At 47.9% G+C, this 23,809-nt stretch overlaps 1 protein-coding gene across 3 annotated transcripts in view; it reads left to right on the top strand.

Annotated features, from left to right (window-relative positions):
- The window catches only part of ADCY8 (adenylate cyclase 8), a 221,115-nt gene that overhangs the window by 183,210 nt on the left and 14,096 nt on the right, over window positions 1-23,809 (top strand). For all 3 annotated transcript variants that reach the window (XM_040494443.1, XM_040494442.1, XM_040494439.1), the window contains 2 exons: window positions 6,827-6,905; window positions 18,111-18,269. In XM_040494443.1, coding sequence (XP_040350377.1) covers window positions 6,827-6,905; window positions 18,111-18,269 — 238 coding nt within the window. The remainder of the gene's footprint in view (window positions 1-6,826; window positions 6,906-18,110; window positions 18,270-23,809) is intronic.

The following is a 23,809-nucleotide window of genomic DNA, read 5'->3' as shown; positions in this document are numbered from 1 at the left end:
TATTCGAAAGTAAACTCGCTGCATTGTAGGGTATCCGCATTTCCCACTTTTATGATATTGCCAGATTTGCTCTCCAACGTGCTTAAAAGTTTCCCTCTCACAAGCCGTGGTCCCGTTGCTTCTGGTTGCCACCCACACTGTCGTTAGACTTTTAAAATTCTTGTTGCATTTATGAGTGTCTCATTATTTTCATTAGTTCCTTGATCATGACTAAGTGTGTGCGTTTTATATGTTTGCTTATTCACCATTTGGATTTCCTTTTGGGTGAATTGTCAGATCATATCCTTTGCCTGCTTTACGTGTTAGGCTGTTTGCCTTTTTCTCACTGGATTTGCAAAGGGTCTTTATGAATTCTAGACGCTAATTTGTGCCTGCTGTACACGTGCATCAGACACTGTGTGTATATTTGATCCCCATGGCAACCGTCTGAAGAACTCAGGCTTGGGGAGGTTAAACAATTATCCTGGGCACGTGGCCAGTAAGGAACAGACCCGGATTCAAACTCGAGTCTTCCTGGCTCCAGCGTCCACCTTTGTCAATACCGCGTAAACTTCTTTTAAGTCAAGCTGAAGAAACTCCCACCGGATGGCCAGGGTTCAAAGACCATCAGAATAGTTCCAAATTAGGTAACATGGTTAGTGGCCACCGGTGTCCTGCGGCCAAACAGAGGGTAAAGACATGTAGGAACAAAATAAGCCACGTTTGTGGTAAAAATGAAATTAAACCAGCTACAACTTAGCTATTTAAAGGGGAGCACAGCTTCTTTTGTTAAATTTTTTTTATGTCTTTATTTATTTAATTATTTATTTTTGAGAGAGAGAAACACAGTACGAGCAGGGGGAGGGGCAGAGAGAGAGAGAGAGGGAGACACAGAATCCGAAGCGGGCTCCAGGCTCCGAGCTGTCGGCACAGAGCCCGACGCGGGGCTCCAACCCAGGAACCGTGAGATCGTGACCCGAGCTGAAATCAAGATTTGGACCCTCAACCGACTGAGCCACCCAGGCGCCCCTGATCTGAGGTCTTCAGCAAACACTTGTAGTGAAATCGTTAAGTAGGGTTGTGAACGTAAACGTAATCCCAGGCTCATGGCTGCCAGCGTCCGAGTGTTTTTCTCGGCTTCTTCCTGCGCCAAGGTCGGTTATCGGCTAGGCTTGTATTGACTCCCACTTTGCTTTCAAAGGAACTAAACTAATGAGGAGCGGGAAGCTGCTCATTCAGAACTTCTCTCTCCGCTACGGTGGAAGTCATTAGATGCCACTGTGTATCTCGTTGGCAGCCACAGCCTGCTCGTGATGGTTCGGGGGCATTCTGCGGGTTGCTCCTGGGGGTCGGGTGCCCCGGTCACGAGAAGTGCAGAAAACCTTACACCGGGCGGCTGGGCAGCGTCTCCAGAGAGATGGTCCCACATACTTTAGACGGGCATCTCCCCATCTGCACAACTCCTTGTCTCAGTGGATGACGCTGAGCCCAAAACAAGAGAGGCACCCTCTCCCCCAATATCTTATCAATCCCTGGGGACTCCCGTTCGTCAGCAGCCCTTGCAGAGAAGTACTCTATCATAACACGCGTGAGTACAAGTTTCGGGGTTAAAGGACTTAGGTTCAGACCCCAGCTCTGCCATCAACCAGCTGTGGGATCCCAAGGGAATTCGTGAAGAGTGACCATCTCTCTCAGCCCGGCTTTTCTCATCTGTAACGTGGGGGCAGTAACCACTGGTCCAGAGTAGAAGGGTCAGAGAGATCAAAGGTGATCATGGAAACTCGGCACAAGGCCTGGCATAGAACAAGCACTTGATGAATACTAGCAGTTAGTGTCCCACCTGCCCCCTCCACGCTGCAAACGCTACAGTTCCGGAAAGGTCATTACTGTCATTGCTGCGGTCGCCTAACTGATCTCTCGGCCTCCACTCTCAGTCCACTCCTCTGAAGGCCACCAGAGCCATCTGGTGAACTCATTATCCTTCTTAAAACCCTTAAGGGGCTCCTTATTGCCTCTAAGAAGCCAAAAGTTCAACCTGTTTCTCAAGGACTCCACCCGCCATCCTGGTCTGGCCCCCATGACTCCTCTAGTCTTTTCCTTCTGTAGCTCCAGAGGCCACAGCGTACCCATCCGGTGTTCTAGCCATAGGAAACCAGGCTGGGCTTCTGGCGGGTGCGTACATCTCCTTATTCCCAGCCCATCCCTCTCAAGGTCCAGCCCAAGGGCAGTAATGCCCCCTCTGAGCGTTCCTCGCTTTTTACCTGTGCGCCTAACCTCTCATTGCACTTCTCCCTCGGTGTTGCCATCATTACTTTTCACGTCCTCCTCTTCCATTAGAGTAGGAGCATTTGGGGGCAAGGACCATTACTCATGCTTATATCTTGGCACGTAGTGAGGTATCTGGCAGTGGGTGAATTAAAGACTTGTTGGGTGAAACATTAAATACACGAGGGACTGAAAGAAACGTTAGCTCCTTTGGAATCGTATTGTACCACTGAGTCACCGTAAGCCAAGTGTCTGCTCTCCAAAACCCTGTGATGTGTGCTCACCATCACCCTTAAACCAAGCGTTCCCCATCCAGTAAGCACTTCTGTGTCCCACCTCTTCTAGGCCCTGCAGATTCACAGACGAATAAGACATTGTTTCTAACTTCAAGGAGCTTAGGGGCAAGAAAGTACAAGAAAGTGCATATAGGAGGGCACAGTGGCTCCTGAGAGAGCATGACTAAGATGTGGATTGACAGCCGGGCTTCCCCACGCACCAGATCAGTGAACTAGAGTGAATCGTTTAACACCTGAGCCTCGGTTTCTTCTTTACTGGAAGAGGGATAATGGTACTTAATTGTTGATGTGACAAAGGGCGAGCAACAGGTATGTAGAGTGTTATCGGAGGCGTGGCACAAAATTAGCACGTAGCTGATGCAGCCACTAGTCTGGGGACAGAATAAAGCATCAGTTCAAACTGATGGTGTATTTTGAGTTTCAAAAGGGGGAAATGGGAACTCATAGCTAAACCAAAACTTTGGCCTCAGGTACGTAATCGCTAAAGCTCTGAACTTGGTGCTTGAGATGTGACTGCGCATCTTGACTCTGATAGAAATCAGCTGTGCGAACTTGGACACGTAGCTTCTCCCTGGGCCTCAACCTTAAATCTGTAAAATGAGAGCCACCCAAGGGATATTACATCACATAATATGAAATAGAATGGACCCACTCAGCTCACATTGTAACGTATGTAATTACATGGAATTAGTTTCATTATATACACTGAGTGCCAAAGTAGGTTACAAAAATCGTACGAACCATACAGTCCTAAATTTGCAAAGATGGTTTTGCATGGAGCGACATTTAGTTGGCTCCAAGGTATTAATCGTTGTTTTCTCTGGGTGGTAGGCTTCAGGACTACCTTTATTTTCTTATTTGTAATTTGCATTAGCTTCCAAATTGACTACAACTAGTATAAATGCCTCTGTAATAAGTAACCCTCAAACTAAATACTCATTTTTATGAGACATCAGATAAGATGATCTCTAAAGACTGTTGTAGCCCTGGAGAATTACATTATTCTACATGTGTTTTCACTTAATTATGCCTCTTTCTGTTAGCATAGGAAGATAATAGTATTAATACCGTGATTTTATTAGTATAAATAAATTAGTTCAAACGTCCTCGGTTTCTCTGCCACCCAATACCAAGCAGAGTATTATAATTTCATACAAATGTTGGTCATTTGGCTCTCTTGGAAGTTCTTCAGAGAATCACAGGAGCTACAAAAAATTCCTTCTAGCTTTACGGTTTTTTAATTGTTCAATGTTTATTCATTTTTGAGAGAGAGACAGAGACAGAGTGGGAGTGGGAGAGGGGCAGAGTGAGAGGGAGACACAGAATCCAAAGCGGGCTCCAGGCTCCGAGCTGTCAGCACAGAGCCCGACGCGGAGCTTGAACCCACAAGCCGTGAGATCGTGACCTGAGCTGAAGTCAGACGCTTAACCGACTGAGCCACCCAGGCACCCCTGCTTCTAAATTTAAATGATGGTTCTTTTTGGATGTTGCTTGGCCTGGCTGACTTTCTCTGAACATTTTGCCGTCTTTACTCAGACTGTAATTCTTCAGTTTGAAATACATCTTAAAGACTAAGAAACCATTCATAATCATTTTCTCTTTGCTTCTGAATTCAAGTCATCTATTTTTCGTCAACCACTGCTTCCAAGAGGCATTTGTGTTTTCTCTTGGAAGCAGGTTGTTGGTGATAAATTGCAGGCCTTACAAAAGGCTTCCCCATGACCAAGAAAAGGATGTCAGAAGTGCTAGCCAGAGCAAGAGTTGGAGTTAAACACAGGATGTCTCCCATTCAGACTCAGCCTCGCAGCTATTAAACCAGCTAGCTGAACAAGACTGATGTCCCATACCTAGACAGCCAGTCCCATCCTTTCCTCCTCAAGTCTTATCATCCTGTAAGACCCAGCTCTTGAATTCCCAGAACATCCATCCTGGGTTACTTTCACTTCCCATGGATTCCCATGGCAACAAGGCTGTGTTTTGACAATGGAGTATATTGTGCTATGAACGTACTCTCTGTGTGGTCCTTTCCTTTGCTGGACCGTCTTGAGGGCAAAAACAATGTGCCATCTTCGTTTTCCGTATCCCGGTGTGTGCCTGGCACACGTTGGGGCTCAATAATTATGTGCTTCACTGGGGCTGTAGGGAGGAGACACGATAATGAGTACCATCTATTATTAGCATATTATCTCTAAGAAAAAGCAGATGGAACTAGGAATCCATGAATCTGAATCTTGTTCCAGCCCACAGACGTCCTGGTCCCCTGGGTCCCCGTATGGACAACCGCCCCCCCCAACCCCCGCCCCGGAGAAACAACAGTTCTGTTCCTGAGTTCTTGTTCTATATGAAGAGTTGGACTGGGCCTGCCCTGTATCAGCTGGGAGGGTCTTTTACATAAAGCTAGATGAGAAACTGGTCTTGGCAGCTGGGCTCTTGTCTCCATTTCTTGAGCCCAATGCTACCCCTGCTCACCTCCAGGGAGGATAGAAAAGAAAAGGGAAGGCCGGAGACTTCCCAGATGGGGCCATATCAGTGTTCACTCTATCCCTCCATCTAAACACTGCATCTCCTCTTTGATGGCTCCTCGTGTCCTTAAGCCTCATCGAGTTAAGTTACTCCTGAGCACACGTGTGCTTGTAGTTGGAAGACAGTAAAACAAGTGAGTGACATGATCTGGGTTTGGCGAGACAAAATATTCGAGCAACCTGTAGGAAGAGATGGTGGGGGGCAATGCCAGGGGGCTGTCGGAAGTTACGGTGGCTGTACTCAGGTGTTGGAGGTAGAGATGGAGAGAGTGGATGGACTGGGGGTATATTTGGGCGCAAGAGCAGACATGATTTGGATATTGGGGTGATGAGGGCTGATTCCTAGGTTTGCTTTTATATTTGGCTCAAGCACCTGGGCGAGTGGATGAGGGGGGCATCGCCTGAGGTGGAGAAAACCGGTAGAAGAACCAGGAGGTGATGGAAAGCAAGTCCCAAGGTCCCTGGAAACAATTTGTCTAAAACATTTTTATTTTGAGTTTTCTTCACTGGCCAATGGAAGCCTGTCAAGGGGACTGTTTATTCCCACAAGCCACCAGTGTCCACATTCAAAGCCTGATGTTGCTTCCTCCAAACCCTTTGCCTCCTGGCCTAGCTTGTTCTGGAAAAGGCTTTGTGCTGGGCTGAAATGAAAGAGAGAAAGCGTTTGGAATCAAACAAGGGACTCCTTAGAACTTCTGAATCCCCTGGATGACTGAAAGTCACATCGGTGCTTAAGCACACGCTTGCCACTGGCCGTCTTCAGCTGCCTTCCAGCTTGGTCTTCTGGAAAGTCTGGGACAGACCAGACCAGTGACACCTGTTGGGGCAGCTTGTGCCCCAACAAGGACTGAATGGAGTGTTTGGCGGGGGCGGGGAGGAAAGGGGGTGTCAGTCCAGGAGAAGATGATGCACAGGGAACAAAGTCTTTATTAGAGATAGAAGAATTGAAATGGGATTATAACAGTGCCTGACTCACAGAACTGATAGAAGAATTTTAAAAATTGATGGAAGATTAAAATAGTGTCCAGCTCATAGAGAACTGCCTTAAGAATCTAAACGATCTAAGTGAAAGTACTTAGAACAGAGAAAGCCACATCGTCAGCATCACGTCCCTCTCTCTTCAATAGAACATCATCCAGGGGCACCTGGGTGGCTCAGTCGGTTAAGCGTCCAACTTCGGCTCAGGTCATGATCTCACAGTTTGTGGGTTCGAGCCCCGTGTCAGGCTCTGGGCTCACAGCTCAGAGCCTGGAGCCGGCTTCAGATTCTGTGTCTCCTTTCTCTCTGCCCCTCCCCTGCTCATGCTCACGCTCTGTCTCAAAAAAAAAAAAAAAAAATAAAAATAAATAAAAATAAAAATTAAAAAAATTAAAAAAATAATAAAGAAAAACATCTAAAGAAAAAGGAAGGGATCCTTGTCTTCACATGGATTTTTGTGACAAAGTTTCAAAGCTCTTTGAAGTCTGGAAGTGTTCTGCAAAGGGAAAATATTTTTATCGATGTGAGTACATGAGATGCCGGGTTCTAGATTCATCCGCCGGGTGTGACCGAAGTGACTTCCTGCCCTTGGGCATCAACTGATTTCTGAGTTAGCCTATGGGGAAACCCTCGGGCCACAGCCTCTATCACCTAGTGGGTGCTCAGGAAATAGTCGCTCCTTTCTGTTTACCCCTGTCCTCTCTGAACCCCGGTTTCCTAATGAGTCCCCTTGGAGCCCCTCCGTGGTTGTAACCCTGTCACCGCTTGCCTTTCTTCTTCCAACAGAGATTTCCTGGGGACCAAGGAGGCGTCACTGCTGCTGATGGCCATGTTCCTCCTTGCCGTGTTCTACCACGGACAGCAGGTAATCCAACACTTAGCACCGACTCCCTTCTGTTAGTTACCTGGCATTTCCCACCGCCGTGAAACTGGCCTGCAAGACCTCTGCCCTTCCCTGGAGCCAATGACCTTCAGCTGCTTGCAGGAAGTTGTGATTCTTAACCAATCGATTCCTCCTAAAGCCCACCTCATGAAAAGCTAAGCTGACAAAGATGATTTGGCAAGCCGGCTGGTTTTTATGCCTTTTAGGTAAATCTCTTTCAAAGAGATCACAGTTATTTAAAAAAAAAAAAAAAAAGAACAAAAAAACTTTTAATTTCTGCCTGAGGCGAACCAGGATCCCTCCTAATTCCGTTGCCTGGATACAGTCATCCCTGGAGAAGCTGTGTGCTGTGCTAGATAAGCAGGCGGGCTTGAGTGTCGGCTGAGCGGATGTTCTAATCCCGCCTTTGACTCACAGTTTGTGGCCTCAGGCAAGTGATTTATCTCCCTGAGCCCAGACCTCCTCTACGCGTCTCAAATAGGATAAAGGGACGTGTGTGTGTGTGGGGGGGGTGCTCTGTCAGTTGAGTGTCCGACTTCAGCTCAGGTCTTGATGACAGTTTGAGAGTTCAAGCCCCACATCAGGCTCTGTGCTGTCAGCTCAGAACCCGCTTTGGATCCTCTGTCTCCCTCGCACTCTTCCTCTCTCTCTGTCTCTCAAAAATATATAAATATTTGAAATAAAATAGAATACGATAGCAACACCTGAATAGGGCTGTCTTGAGGAATCAGTGGCGATTACCACGTGCTGCGTTGGCCCTGTGCCTTAAAAAGTATAGGACGTGCTTCGTTACTTCTTTGTCTTAAGCAGAGCAAGTGCCTACGGTTCTGATGCCATTTCCCTATGAGCCTCGGCTCCGCTGGGGTCTGGGGTGCGCACTGTGGCTGGCTCTGTACATAACCCCATCCCTGGCCCCAAAGCTTCCCGTCTCCCGGAGGAGAGAAGAACCCAAATGACGCAAAGAGGGACGTGCTATGTGTGGGTCAGTCTGTCTGAGGACTTCAAGAGTTGGAGCCGCAAGAAACGATTCTGCACGGGAGCCTGACACGAGGTCCGCCTTGGAGGTTTGCCTGCTGTGGCCAGTAGGACTTCTCCACGTGGACTCAGACCACGGAGGCTGTGGTGTCCGTCAGCTGGGGAGATTTTCCCTCCCTGGTAGTTCCAGGTCCTGCCAGCTCCCCTGCCCTGCCCTAGATCCCGGCCCATCTTTCTGTGGTCTGCATGCCTTTCAAAAAAAAAAAAAAAAAAAGTAACCAGGAAAGGAGAAAAACAAAACAGGAAGGCTCTGGGCTAGAGCAGAAATAGAAACAGAGCCCTGGGAAGTCGCCATGGAAACAGGGAGGTAAGAAACCCTGAGAAACCCTGCAACAGCCCCAGACCCGGAGAACCTAGAAATACATATAAAGTTATGTATGATAAGGGGGAAGGGAAAATGCAGTGAAGGGAGGAAAGGAGGAGTATAAGGACTTGGCCAGGAAAGAGGAGGAGGGAGGAGTGGCGATGTATCAAGTGACTGGTGTGTGCCTTTATTATCTCGTGGAACCCTTCCCACAACGGGATTTGGTAGTTTACAGGTGAAGAAAGTCATACTACTCAGCTAGTTGGCGGGAGAACTAGAAGTCAAACCCGGATCTTTCTCCAGAACCTCCCCCTTTCCATTTCTCTAGACTGGAGAGAGACAGAAAGAAGTTAACACACCAACACAACGGCCCAGGGCATTCAATCCTGCAGCGGGACTTTGATTTGGTTTTAGATCTTAGCCGGATTTATGGCAAAACAATAAGGCACACGGTGAGATCTAGCCGTTTCCAGAATTCCTGTAGTGAGGTATTTCTGGATCTGTCAGAGCTGGGGACATATCTTCCATGTCTTGATGGCTTCTAGAAGTTACAGAGAACTTAGTCGGACGTGCAAATGGCAGCCCATTCGAGGGCTATGAAGACGGAGTCAGAGGAGAGGATCAGACAGAGAAACATACCCATGCTCCCCCCGCCGCCCCCATCCTAGGTTTGAAAGTGACAAATGAGCAGCTCTCAGAGCTAATTAAGACAGAGCAAGTTCTGAAGTGAGGGTCCTCATCCCAAATTAAGAAAGATGTTCCTTCCTCCTCTGTCACCTTAAGGAATTATTTTGTGCCCTGGCAATGCTCCTTCTCCAATACCCCTTTAACGTTCTGATTCAATTTATTCTGTTCTCCGTTTGTCCCGGGAAACTAACAACCTAACCGTGTTACGTTTATGCATAAAGTAGCGGTATATTTGTGCATAGCGAGGGTCTGCATGGTCAAGTGACATCTGATATGTTTCCCTCTTATTTTTAAAAAAATTTTAATGTTTATTTATTTTTGAGAGAGAGAGAGAGAGAGAGAGAGCACAGCTGGGGAGGGGCAGAGAGAGAGGGAGACAGAGGATCCGATGCAAGCCCTGCACTGTCTGTGCAGAGCCCCATGAAGGACTCGAACTCACAAACCGTGAGATCATGATTCGAGCCAAAGTCAGGTTCTTAACGGACTGAGCCACGCAGGTGCCCCCCCCTCTTATTTTCAACTTTCAGAAGGCTCTGAAATTACATAGTCACATCCCATAATGGTAGCAGTTACAGGTATCCAGGCTCTGGAGTGGGAGAGAAGTATTCAAACCGCAATTCTGCCACGTGGTGGCCATTTACGTAACTCTTCGAGCCTCAACTTTCCCACCTATAAAATGGGTACCATAACAACATTTTCTACTCCGTGGAGTTGTTATAATATCGTATGAGAACATAACTATAATATACTTATCCCCGTGGTTTGCACAAAGAAACTTTCAAAAATGGTAAGCTGTGGATATTTTACTTGGAAAACAAGCCCGAGACAAGCAGGTGAAATACTACTATCCATCTGGTCCCAAGTCATCCGAGGCCATAAAACCAATAAGGAAAACCAGACAGAAGCAGGAATCCATTACCTGGGTCCATTACCTCTCCACCACATGTCCCTGCCTCTCTTTGTTAGAGGATTCTTTCTGCAGGATTGCATCGATTCTCTGTCCTCTGCCAAGGTCCTGTTTATCTGAACCAAGTCTGTCCACTCCTGCCTCCTGGGTCTGCTACCTGCCTCCACCAGTTTCCCTTTGTGACTCGGCGGCCCTCGATTTTTTTTTTTTTTTTTAAGGCTGAATAATGCCCACTGATGCCTGGTACGCGGCAGCCAGCCCGGTGGGAGCATGGGTAATTATATGCCTCCAGAGGGACTGAGGGCGTTATGTAAGTGAGCAATTAGGAAATTTCATCTTGTACATACGTCGAGGTGATACGCCATCGCTTCCTCCTCCCGTGAGGCAGGTGAATGTTCTAAATGTTGGACAGGAGTGAGCGGCCGGGTGCCTCTTGCTTCACCTGGTTCATTCGCAGCCCCCGAGGTGTGGACTTTGCCTCGGGGGCTCCATTTATAACAGAGGAACCATGTGTAGTCTATGCACAGGGACGGAGGTTAATAAGGTCTCCAGTCACCTCCCGGTCAGATAAAGACAGGCACTGGGACGGTGTGGCTTCGAAGGGAAGACCCAAGCGTCGGAACAAAATCTTCTTCTTTGTTCAATGTTTTTTATTCATTTATTTTGAGACAGAGAGAGAGGGGGGCAGAGAGACAGGGAGAGAGAGAGACTCCCAAGCGGGCTCCACGCCATCAGTGCCAGAGCCCCATGAGGGGCTCCATCCAACAAACCCGTGAGAGAATGACCTGAGCTGCAACCAAGAGCCGTACGTGCAACTGACAGAGCCGCCCGGGTGCCTTCATGGGAACCAAATATTCTTAAATTTGAATCTCAGCAGTGTCACTGGAGGATGGGTGACATGGAGAAATTCAAGCCCCTAGAGCTGCCCGTGCTTAACCTGTAAAATGAACAGGATGACCTCACCAGCGAAATGGGACTAAATAAAGTGCCGACCTTGCTGAGTTGTGTGATGAAACGTAGGAAGTGCCTGGAACCGCCTGGGCCAAGGCGAGAGCTGGGCCAGTGTTAGCCATCATGATGTGCTAAAAGCCTGGCCCAAGGCTGATGAATGGTATGTGTTCCTTCTCGAGTACTCTTCTCGTAGAGCCAGTTCTCTCGTGCTTTGGTGACACTCAAGAGAGAGATGGCATTTCCAAGTCCACTGACGTTTCTTAAGCAAATGCTGAAGAGTTTTCCTTTTTAAAAACTCACCGCCCATGCCTCCCACATGTTTTTCCTGCTCACCGCCCAGGTCTGCTCAAACCACGGTGTTCATTTTTTTTTCAATAGGAAATGTATTGTCAAATTGGTTTCCATACAACATCCAGAGCTCATTCCAGCAGGTGCCCTCCTCCATGACCATCCCCCACTTTCCCCTCCCCCCCACCTCCATCAACCCTCAGTTTATTCTCAGTTTTAAGGGTCTCTTATGGTTTGGTTCCCTCCCTCTCTAGCTTTTTTTTTTTTTTTTCAAACCACTGCGTTCAAATGATCTCTTTTCTTTCATTATTATTATTTTTTATTATTTTTTTAATATGAAATTTATTGTCAAATTGGTTTCCATACAACACCCAATGCTCATCCCAACAGGTGCCCTCCTCGATGCCTATCACCCACTTTCCCCTCCCCCCACCCGCCATCAACCCTCAGCTTATTCTCAGTATTTAAGTCTCTTACGGTTTGCTTCCTTCCCTCTCTGTAACTTTTTTTTTTCCCCCGTTCCCCTCCCCTCTGGTCTTCTGTTGAGTTTCTCAGGATCCACATATGAGTGAAAACATATGGTATCTGTCTTTCTCTGCCTGACTTATTTCACTTAGCATCACACTCTCCAGTTCCATCCCCGTTGCTACAAATGGCCAGATTTCATTCTTTCTCATTGCCACGTAGTATTCCATTATGTATATAAACCACAATTTCTTTATCCATTCATCAGTTGATGGACATTTAGGCTCTTTCCGTAATTTGGCTATTGTTGAGAGTGTTGCTACAAACATTGGGGTACCAGTGCCCCTCTGCATCAGTACTCCTGTATCCCTTGGGTAAATTCCTAGCAGTGCTATTGCTGGGTCACAGGGTAGATCTGTTTTTAATATTTTGAGGAAGCTCCACACTGTTTTCCGGAGCGGCTGCACCAGTTTGCATTCCCACCAACAGTGCAAGAGGGTTCCCGTTTCTCCACGTCCTCTCCAGCATCTATAGTCTCCTGATTTGTTCATTTTGGCCACTCTGACTGGCGTGAGGTGATATCTGAGTGTGGTTTTGATTTGTATTTCCCTGATGAGGAGCGACATTGAGCATCTTTTCATGTGCCTGTTGGCCATCCGTATGTCTTCTTTAGAGAAGTGTCTATTCATATTTTCTGCCCATCCTTCCCTGGATTATTTGATTTTGGGTGCCGAGCTTGGTGAGTTCTTTATAGATTTTGGATACTAGCCCTTTGTCCGATATGTCATTTGCAAAAATCTTTTCCCATTCCGTTGATTGCCTTTTAGTCTTGTTGATTGTTTCCTTTGCAGTGCAGAAGCTTTTTATCTTTGTGAGGTCCCAATAGTTCATTTTTGCTTTTAATTCCCTTGCCTTTGGAGATGTGTCGAGTAAGAAATTGCTGCGGCTGAGGTCAGAGAGGTTTTTTCCTGCTTTCTCCTCTAGGGTTTTGATGGTTTCCTGTCTCACATTCAGGTCCTTTATCCATTGTGAGTTTATTTTTGTGAATGGTGTGAGAAAGTGGTCTAGTTTCATCCTTCTGCATGTTGCTGTCCAGTTCTCCCAGCACCATTTGTTAAAGAGACTGTCTTTTTTCCATTGGATATCCTTTCCTGCTTTGTCAAAGACTAGTTGGCCACACTTTTGTGCGTCCAATTCTGGAGTCACTATTCGATTCCATCGGTCTATGTGTCTGTTTTTGTGCCAATACCATGCTGTCTTGATGATGACAGCTTTGTAGTAGAGGCTAAAGTCTGGGACTGTGATGCCTCCCACTTTGGTCTTCTTCTTCAAAATTACTTTGGCTATTCGGGGTCTTTTATGGTTCCATACAAATTTTAGGATTGCTTGTTCTAGCTTTGAGAAGAATGCTGGTGCAATGTTGATTGGGATTGCATTGGATGTGTAGATAGCTTTGGGTAGTATTACTTGACAGCGCATGATCTCTTTTCTTAAGACATTCCTCTGTCTTCCGTTCTTCTCCCTCCACCACTGAGCCGAGAGCAAATCAAAGGCAGAGACTGAGTTTCACCCATCTTTGTATGCCCAGCACCTTGCACACAGTAGGGGCACTACCCACTAGATCTTTAGTAAACTGGAAAAGAAATTTCATGATAGGTGATGCCTGCCTGCATGAGACCTGCTTTCTCAAGAGACAGAGCTGTACTTAAGAGTGTTTTAAAAAAAAATTTTTTTAATGTTTATTTAATTTTGAGAGAGAGAGAGAGAGACAGAGCATGAGCCGGGGAGGGGCAGAGAGAGAAGGAGACACAGAATCTGAAGGAGGCTGCAGGCTCTGAGCTGTCAGCACAGAGCCGGACGCGGGGCTAGAACTCACAAACCGCGAGATCATGACCTGAGCTGAAGTCGGATGCTTAACCGACTGAGCCACCCCAGCACCCCGGATTAGAGAGTCTCTTTATGGACATGCCTTCAACGCCGTGGCCAGCGGTCACCAATGCGAGGTGTGTTCTTGCTTGTAACTTGTAAAATCCTTGCTGAAATGGACTCCAGTGCTCCAGACTCCCCTACCTCTGTTTCTGAGTTGAATTCAACCAGATGAAAGATTTTCAGACAGAAGAGAAATACAAAAGTATCTCCTGCTTCAACCAAGCATGCATTTTTAAGGAGAATGACAAAACATTTCATTTGGATCAGAAAATTCTGTCCTGCGATGCGACAGATTAAAATTTGATGCTCTTGAATCTGAGAGGGAAAAAGTGAAAGCACAGCTTTGATCAGACCTTATCCACTGCTGCCTTGAATTGTAGCAGTAGTACCTTCCCAATCTGCATTTGAGGCATTTCAGAATTCTTTTGCACGCCTCGTGTGATTTGGCCCGGGTCATAGATCCATATAATAATCCGTGCCTCTTGAACTAGACATGATGGGGATGACTCTCCTCATTTTTTAGAAGGGGAACCAAAATACAAGAAGTGAAATGACTTTCCCAAGGTCACACAGCAGAACAGTCGAGGCCAGCATTCTTTGGTGCAATCTGCGGTCTCCCCTCTTTTTTTCCTTTTTTTCTGGAAAATTTCAAACATCTACAAAAGTTCATGGAATGTATAAGGAGCTCACAGCTTCGACAGTCATTAACTCATGTGTCTTTTCCCACTTATCTCCCTATTGATTTTGCTCATGGCTCCTTCCCAATCACTTTGAGGCAAATTCTAGATGTCCTGCTGTTTCATCTGTAAATGCTTCAATATGCGCCCAAAAGATAAGAGAATGTTAACCTCATCACAATGCTATTAAACACTTTAAAAAAGAAAGTGGTGCTTCTTTAACACCGTCAAAACCTCTAGGCAGTGTTTCAGTTTCTTAATTGGTTTATAATTATATTTTTAAGTTTGTTTATTTAAATTGGAATGCAGATAAAATGCACATATTGCCATGGGTTGGTATGTCTCTTAAGCCTTTTTTAATTTAATTAAAAAAACATTTTTTTTAATCTTTGTTGATTTTTGAGAGAGAGAGAGACAGAGTGCAAGTGGGGGAGGGGCAGAGAGAGAGGGAGACAGAATCCCAAGCAGGCTCCAGGCTCTGAGCTGTCAACACAGAGCCTAACGTGGGGCTCGAACCCACGAACCATGAGATCATGACCTGAGCCAATGGCACATGCTTAACTGACTGAGCCACCCAGGCGTCCCTGTTTTTTCTTTATTGGTAGTTACATTTAGAAACGGCCAGACTGGGGCGCCTGGGTGGCGCAGTCGGTTGAGTGTCCGACTTCAGCCAGGTCACGATCTCACGGTCCATGAGTTCGAGCCCCGCGTCGGGCTCTGGGCTGATGGCTCAGAGCCTGGAGCCTGTTTCCGATTCTGTGTCTCCCTCTCTCTCTGCCCCTCCCCCGTTCATCCTCTGTCTCTCTCTGTCCCAAAAATAAATAAAAAAATTAAAAAAAAAAAAAAAAAAAAAAAAAAACGGCCAGACTTAGGTTCAGTTTTTTTCTACGAAACTATATTATTGGTTGGTTTTGTGAATAACTGTTAACAGGCACATAATACCTGCTTATCTTTTTGTCTGCTAGCAGCTATTGACAAGAATAGCCTCTGTTCACTTATTTTATAGCTGGTGATATCTCAATTCTGTCAATACTCCGTAATTCATTGGCTGGAATACAATTTGAAGGAGAACCTTCTCCTCCAAGTACAGCTCATAAAGCAAAAGTAGGATAAATGCTTAATTCTTTCCCTATAAATGCCTTCCCTGTAAGTTTCCCAGTCTGTTCCCAAACACCATCCAGAGATGATCAGTGAGGTCTTGTGTCCTAAGTGTCGTTGTGAACTGATGCATTCTGCCACATTTCCTGTGTTGCAATCCACGGCAATCATCATTCTTATTAAAGCTCAATCAGGGGTGCCTGGGTGGCTCCGTCGGGTAAGCGTCTCACTTCAGCTCAGGTCATGATCTCGTGGTTTGTGGATTCAAGCCCTGCATCCGGCTCTGTGCTGACAGCCCAGAGCCTGGAGCCTGCCTCAGATTCTGTGTCTCCTTCCTCTCTTCCTCTCTCTTCCTCCTTTTCTCTCTCTCTCTCAAAAATAAACATTAAAAATTTTTTTTTAAAAAAAGCTCATTTGTCACATCTTTGACACGTGGGAACCTAGTCACATAAGGCCCGTAGTCTCCGGGGGTCTACCTACTTTCTGATCTGAAAGATGTTCCAGGCTTGCACATTTTCTGCCCTAAACTTTAGCCATTTCTGCCAAGAGTGCAAGGTCATTTTTGTAGGAATCGATATTTGGAAACCATGACAGGAAAGCCCACTGCTCTAGATTTTCATTATTTCTAGGTGCTTTTTTTTTTTTCCAGTGGGCAAAACTAGGAAGTACCATGCGTTCACGGTGATATTTACAGGCTTTTGGCTTAGACCCATCCATTTTGTATCTCCATCTCCTTTTTCCCTTCCCAGAAAGGCCAGTTGTCAGTGACACCAATGCAATTACCCATTTGCTATACCCTGCAATTCACATGCAGTAGTCTAACGGTAATATGCAGACACTACCACCTACAATATGATTGCTGTAAGCAGTTTTAAGATTCCTTTTGAGTTCTTTTTACGCTCAGAGTATCTCCCTCTCCAAATGTGTCATCAAATTATTGTGTGAAAGGCATTTGGAGTATCTCCTCCCAGTGTGCTTATACATGTAGGTTCATTTGCTTGTCTGTTTGTTTATTCTTACGGAGTCTTTTTAAACATCTCTTTCATTTTATAATTGAGTAAAATGTTTCCATGATTCAACAACGGCCAGGTTTATAAAAAAGGATATAATTTTAAAACTTTAAATTCGTTCCTTATTTCTCACTCTACTCCTTCCCTTTCTCATCTCATTGGTAATGAGTTTTTGTATTTTATTTTTTATTCCTCAATTTTCCCATAAAGAAAGAAAAATGTGTGTGTGTGTGTGTGTGTGTGTGTGTGTGTGGAGAAGTCGATGCTCCCATTTTTAGATCAATGGTGACATACTATACACGCTTTTCTCCATGTTGGAGACTAATCCATCAGAGTATAGAGAAACGGTCTTCCTTTTTTTTTTTTTTATAAGTTTATTTATTTATTGAGAGAGAGAGCAGGAGTCGGGGAGGGGCAGAGAGAGGGAGACACAGAATTCCAAGCAGGCTCCATGCCATCAGCACAGAATCCAATGCGGGGCTCAAACTCAGGGACTGTGAGATCATGACCTGAGCCGAGATCAAGAGTCAGACGCTTAACCAACTGAGCCACCCAGGTGCCCCAGTCTTACCTTTTTTTTTTTTTCATAGCCGTACACAAAAGTTTATTCAAGCAACAAAATGAGCACTTGGGTTGTTTCCAGCCTTTGCTGTTACAAGTTCTGCTGAAGGAATAATCTTGTGCCTCTGTCTTTCCATATTTTTACCATCCACTGAGACTTTCACGTAAGACAAAGGAGAGAAACTAGCTGGATGTTTCAAGCCCTTGAATTCAGGGCACGTGTTTGACCAGGCATCATAGGGCTCATTTCTACAGTTAGAGACTTGGAAATAAATGGCATCCCCAAAGCTGTGGTAAATACGGTGTGTGAGAGTCTTCCAGAAAAGAAGCTGTCCACCTTCCAGTGCAGGGACACTGCGACAAAAAGGAGCTAATGATGTGCGTTGAGAACCTACTGTGAGCCACGTGCCTTCTCTGCAACTTGCTGAATAATTCTGCTGCCAGCCCTGCATGGTCAGCAGTATTCGTCCCAGCTTTAAAGATGAGGAATCCGTGAACGGAGTCACGAGTTCAGGTTACAGTGTTTAAATGTGGCACCGGGACTCTAAGCCAAGCCACCTCTGTGTCCCAGCTCAATGCATGATCCTTCCATTGTCACCTCACTCATCCCTTCTCTTGTCTAGTGATGAGGAGCTCAGATTCTGGAGGCGGACTCTGGAGTTAGCTCCAATCCGGGCTTCCCCACTAACTTGGGTGCAACTCTGGTCAAGTCCCTCTAAACCCCGTTTGCTTTAACCGACTCATCTGCAGAATGAGGATGGATCCCGATGACCTCGCTGTCGAGGCCGTTGTGTCATGAAAGGAGTGAACAGATGTATGTTGCTCAGAACAATCCCCGGCACATAGGGAAGCCCCATCTAAGTGTTGGCTGGCTGTGTTATCGGAACCGATTCGTGGGGTCAGCAACACTGACAGAGCATCTGTCCTGCACAGGGCATGTTGCTACATGGTGAGGATATCGTTGAGCGGGTATGAGGACCCCTGACCTCTTAGCACCTGCAATCTAGTAGACGACCGAGGCATCCTCAGTAAATCATACAGTCGCAAAGTCACGGGTACCTTAATGGTAGCAAGGGGAGGTGCACAGCCCTGTGGAGTCTGATCACCCTCCGATCTCTTGGCATTGCAGAATGCCCCTCAGAACCGTTCGGCTCGGGCTCTGTTTTGTGTGTGACGGGTTCCAGAGAAGCCTTCTCCGCGTCCCACGCTGCGTCCCCGAGCCCGTACCCTGAGAGCTCACCTGTTTCCCTTCTCTTTCTCTCTCGTGCCCGGCAGCTGGAGTACACGGCCCGCCTGGACTTCCTTTGGCGAGTGCAGGCCAAAGAGGAGATCAACGAGATGAAGGAGCTCAGGGAGCACAATGAGAACATGCTCCGGAACATTCTACCCAGCCACGTGGCCCGCCACTTCCTGGAGAAAGACCGAGACAACGAGGTGAGCCCAGGCTTGTCCGGCCGCGAGGGAGGGTGGAGGTGGGCACACTGGCCCCGGGCTCCGGGAGAGTTCTGCTGTCCTCACGTCGGCACACGAGAACGGAGACCATGCTACCACCCCCAGAGTGCCAGGCTACCCAGGCTGCCTAGCGCCCGTGAGGTTTGCGCCTGGCCTCCCCGACCTCGGGCGTCTCACCTGTAAGATGGACATAATGAGATCACCATTGCGAGACTGGGTTGAAATTTAAGTTTTACGTACGTCTGTGCACATGTTTATGTGTGTGCATGGACGGGACCCTCCGGTGTCTCCCTCTCTGGGGGTAAAATGTTACTACTGATGTCACCTGCTGATTCGCTGAAGACGTTTGAGTTTGTGACCCTTGCCTGAGGATAGGACTAGGAGAGATCCCAAGGGTCCATTCCCCATCCAAGTCACCGCAACAAGACCAGCGGAAGAGAAGTAAAGGGGGTTAGTACGCTGCTGCTTGAATAGTCTTGATGAACCTGGGTCCCGGAGATCTCCCAGATGCACGTCAAAGCACCGCCCACCCTCCTCAATCAACAGATGAAGCTCTCTGGAATCGGCTTCAGGCCTGGCTTTCTCCGCGCCGCCTAAGGTCAGGGGCTTTGTCGCAAGAGCTTCTCGACAAAGCCAAGGAAGCAGAGAGAACGCAGATGTGCGCCTGCTATGACCACCGGCAGGAGCAGCGAACACGCTGGAGCCCTCAGAGGGAAAACCAGAAGAGAAATGAAAAGAAAGCCGCCTTTCTGTGAAGACAGCGAATCAATGGGGTAACGGAGGAGCAGGTGGGAGGAGCGAGAATTCACTGGCTTTATCCCGACAGGAAGGAAACCAACCAGAGATGCTGAGACCCCCGGTCAGCAGCTGGGGTCCAGGCCACACCTCCACCGAGCAAAACAAATGACAGGTTTGGGCCTCAATCATATAAGCCGTTTTCAATAAAACGTCGTCACCCTTCTTTGAAGTTTTCAATGTTTAAATAGTTCACCCTTGACCAAGGCTTCAGATTTTACATCACCTAGAGAACGTTCACACTGTGGTGACGTACAGTTTCCTGAACACCTGCCGCGGGCCAGGTTCCGATATAGGCAATTGATGTAAATGACCTTCCCTTGTCTTTACATTCTTAAGGGGAGAGTTCGTCACCTCGCGTTAGCAACGAAGAAACTGGGGCTCAGTGAGGTCATGCCCTGCCTCATCTTATGGAAGCAAAGCCATGACTCAAATGCAACCCCTGGGATTTCTTCCCTCTGTGCTGCGCTGCCCCAGCCGTGGGGCAGCCCATGCTGTCTCTGGGGGTTTGGCACAACTATGGGGCGTGTGTGTGTGTGTGTGTGTGTGACAGAGGCAGGACTTCTGTGACCTTCAGGAACTCCCAGTATCTTGTTATTGTGGGGCGTAATGTTAGCTTCTTTTCTTGCTGCAAATCTGAACTACGATACAGACTTCTGAAAAGCTGATTGGGGTTTGGACGTGCGTTTGGGTCCCAGCTTTCACGAGGCCGCCGCAGGGTTCCCGGGTGTGAGTGGTAAAAAAAAAAGATAATGATTATCCCCATTTCGCAGATGAAGAAACTGAGGCTCGCTCAGAGCTAGTGAGTGGCAAGCTTGAATTCACCCCCAGGCCTGTGTGACTTCAAAGCTAAATCCGGTGTTTTGTCCCAAGTTGTCTCTAGGGCATGAGTGGGAGAGAAGGAGCGGCAGTGACAAGCAGGGACTCAGACCAACCGGCCACAGGGCCGTGGACAGAGCCTTGCCCCCGGGAACGTCAGGTCTAGTCGGGGCCGGCTCTGTCCCCCCACAGAGATTCTGGCAGCCTCAGCAGAGGCTGGACTCTGCTGGACTTTGACGTAGGACAGGGCTCACCTCCCCGGGGCGGGGACTTTGTCACAGATGAGGCCACCTGGGCTGGGTCCTCAGTGTCAGGCAGGCTACTGCGGGGTCCCGGGAAACCCACCTGCTCGTTGCAGCTCGCTGCTGAAAGGACACTAGCAAGAGCGGGTGTCTCAGACGCTGGGAAGTCCGTACCGTACGAACTCCGTCTCTGGCACTCAGCCGCTGTGTGACCTCGGGCAGCTCACCCAACCTCTCTGAGTCCACTGTTTCATCCAATTTTTGAGGAAACAGTTCCTATCTTGCTGACTTTAGCGTGAGAACGAAGCTGAGTGAGAACACATCAAGTGCCCCGCGTAGCCTGGCGCTGGGGGGGGGGTCAGTGTGGACGGGCTGTGTGCTTGCCCTCAACAGCCTGACGCTGGACGTTCAATCCCAGCTCCTCCTCTCACGACCTCAGTAACTGAGCAAGTGATGAGCCCCTCTGGACCTCACTTCCCTCACCGACAAAGTGACAGTACGTCCCAACTTAATCCAACAGCTACAACGCTTGTTCACGTGAGCTCTGATGCATAAAGCGTCTCAACGGTGCTTGGCACGTTTTAGGAGCACACCTACAATTTTTTTCCGTTCCTTCGTGATTCCAGTGCCCCACCCGCTCATTCACACCTTCATTTAGCAAGTATTTTTTTAATAAAAATTTTTTAATCCTTATTTTTGGGAGAGAGACAGAGTGCAAGCAGGGGAGGAACAGAGAGAGAGGGAGACACAGAATCGGAAGCAGGCTCCAGGCTCCGAGCCGTCAGCACAGAGCCCGACGCGGGGCTCGAACTCTCGAACCGCAAGTTCATGACCTGAGCCCGACTGTTGGACGCTTAATCGACTGAGCCACCCAGGCGCTCCGGCAAGTTATTTACTGAGAGACATCATATGCCAGGTGTCGTTCCAGATCCTGGGGCTCAAACAGTGAACCAGGATGACGAAGTCCTTGCCGATACGGAGCATGTGTTATAGACATGAACATGCGTGAATGTATATTCAGAGGTGCCCGGTAGTGGTCACTTCTCCGAGGACGGAAGCAGCTGAGTAAGAGAAGAGAGTTATGTGGGGCTGGCCCTGGAGTGTCTCGGAGGTGGTGACGTTTGCACAGAAACCCGAGGACACTAATAAAGTCACCCGGTCTCAGACATTGTTCCTCCCCTGCAGAGAGGTGGCTTAACTTGGTATAAGAAACTCAGGACCTGGAAGGAAGCAGGCCTAGGTTCCCTGGATAAAGAGCCGGCTGAGTCTTCAGCTTGATATCCAGGCAGAGCAGGGGGTGCGCATGTGCTCAAAATCCTCTAGAAAGCCCAGAGCTGTACCTCAATCCAGAGGACAGTGGCACAATAATAGCTTTTCTGAACGCTGGGGCTGTCTTTAAAGGTGTAGGCAGGTGGCTGGAGCTTTTCCATGCCCCTCCAACCCCCCACAGCACAAATTCCTTCGCTGCTGTTAACCAGCTGTGTGACCTAGGGCGGCTCACCCAACGTCTCTGAGCACATATCCTCATCTGATTAACGGGGGATACTACGGACCTTGCTGAGCTGATGTGGGAATTAAATTGGGTAAGAAGATGTGAAGTGGTCCGTCCAGCCTGGTGCACCCTATGGGTTCAAGGCCACATGGTGCACTTGAAAGCCCAGGGCCCTGGGTTTGGTTCCTCCTGGCCTCTGTGTTCACCAGAGAGCATCTGGCAGAGAGGGGTGAGCCTCCCGCCACCCCAGTCCCACCCGTCCAACCTCCAAGAGGATGGCCAGTCAAGATCCGAACTCAAGTCATATGTCTTGAGGTTTACAGAGAACCTCCTCCACACCCCTTCCCACAGCCACCCTGTGTCAAATCAACCATCCATTCAGAATGACTTACCGGATCTGGTTTCCAGTTCTGGTGACATTTCCCTTAGGCATTATCCTGATTACTACTGTTTTATTGTGGTGATGGCTATCCTCCTGGTGTTGGCTTACTCATGTTAACATTCGTAGCAGCAACAGTGGGGGCTCTGGAGTCCGACTGCCTGGGTGTGAGCTCCAGCTCTGTGTCTTTTTTTTTTTTTTTTTAAGTTTATTTTATTTTGAGAGAGAGAGAGAGAGAGAGAGAGCACAAATGGGTAAGGGCAGAGTGAGGGAGTGAGAGAATCCCAAGCAGGCTCCACAACGCCAGCCTGGATCCGGACACAGGGCTCAAACCCACAAACCATGAGATCATGACCTGAGCCGAAATCAAGAGCTGGACGTTCAACTGAATGAGCCACCCAGGTGCCCCTCAACTCTGTGCCTTCACAACCGCGGGTCTTGGATAAGTTACTTAACCTCTACGTGCCTCAGTTTCCTCACAAACAAACCAGGATCTTAACTCCCATCTACACCCTGGGGAAGTGAGGATTCAGTGAGAGGATGTGTGTGGAGCATTCTGTGTCACGCTTGTCCCACAGTAAAGGCTCAGGAGCTGTAGCTGATATTATTAGCATTGTTTGTGTTATATAAGCGATCGGAACATTCTTGTTGTTGGCAGAGGCTGGGAGCTGAATCTAAGAGGAGGCTGGAGGGTGGGAGGGGCTAGGATCCATGAGAATGACTGGTAAGAGCCCCCTGGTGACCGGCCCTTGCATCACAGTGGCATTTACATCTCCTAGGGGAAGCGGGAGGCAACCCGGCCAACTGTGTAACTATGGAAAGGGTTTCAGAGGGCTCTGCTGGGGTCTCCTCTTTTCTGTTTTAAACAGAAAATAGTTAGTATGAGTGTTAGGGGCTCAGTTGTGTTTCCCACAATTCCTATGTCGAAGTCTTAACCCCCAGCCCTTCCGGATGCAACTCTATTTAGAGATAGAAATTTTAAAGAGGAGATTAAGTTCACATGAAGCCATTAGGACAGGTCCTAATTCACTGTGACTGTGTCCTTCTAAGAGGAAGAGATTGGGACACAAACACAGAGGGAAGGCCGTGTGAGGGCACAGGGAGAAGATGGCATCTACAAGCCAAGGAGAGAGGCCTCAGGAGAAACCGACCCTGACCAGCACCTTGATCTTAGACTTGTAGCCTCCAGAACCGTGGGATGAGAAATTTTTGTTGTTTAAGCCATCCGGTCTGTGGGGCTTTGTTAGAGCAGCCTGAACAAACTAATGTACTAGGTAATAAACACATTTTTTCTTCTCCAAATCACAGCCCTTTGGAGGATGCAGTTCTGTAAGTTCGATTCCTCAGGTTATCTGACCCATCAAGCAGAGTTGGGCTCCTTTTCAGGGATCACTCCGCTGCTCAAGGCCAAGGGGAATGAGGCACCATAGGAAGCTGCATGCCATTGCTCTGCTCCTGGGCCCCGCACCCTGCCCAGCCCAACCCCCTGCAGCCAGTCACTCCCGCCTGTGCTCTTGGGGACAAGGGCCGGCAAAGGCATTCATCCAGGCTCATCCGTGCTTGACTGATCTTGAATCAGGGACACTATCTTTCTCTGGGTCTTCCAAGGCTAGTGGTGTTAATCCAGAACAATAGCTTGACCCCTCTCTGTCGTTTTGCTTACCTGTAAAGTGGCAGTAAGAATCGGGGCTCCTTCACAGGATCATCGCAAGGATGAAATCACTGAACTCCTATGAAAGCGCTTTGTGAGCTTTGACGCTTCCTTTGACCCAAGACCGGGGCAGCATTGATTTCC

Source organism: Herpailurus yagouaroundi, unplaced genomic scaffold (assembly GCF_014898765.1).
Source record: "Herpailurus yagouaroundi ecotype Mexico unplaced genomic scaffold, PumYag 186, whole genome shotgun sequence".
Classification (NCBI taxonomy): domain Eukaryota; kingdom Metazoa; phylum Chordata; class Mammalia; order Carnivora; family Felidae; genus Herpailurus; species Herpailurus yagouaroundi.
Note: the sequence above shows the minus strand (reverse complement) of the source record. Positions and strands in the feature narration are given on the sequence as shown.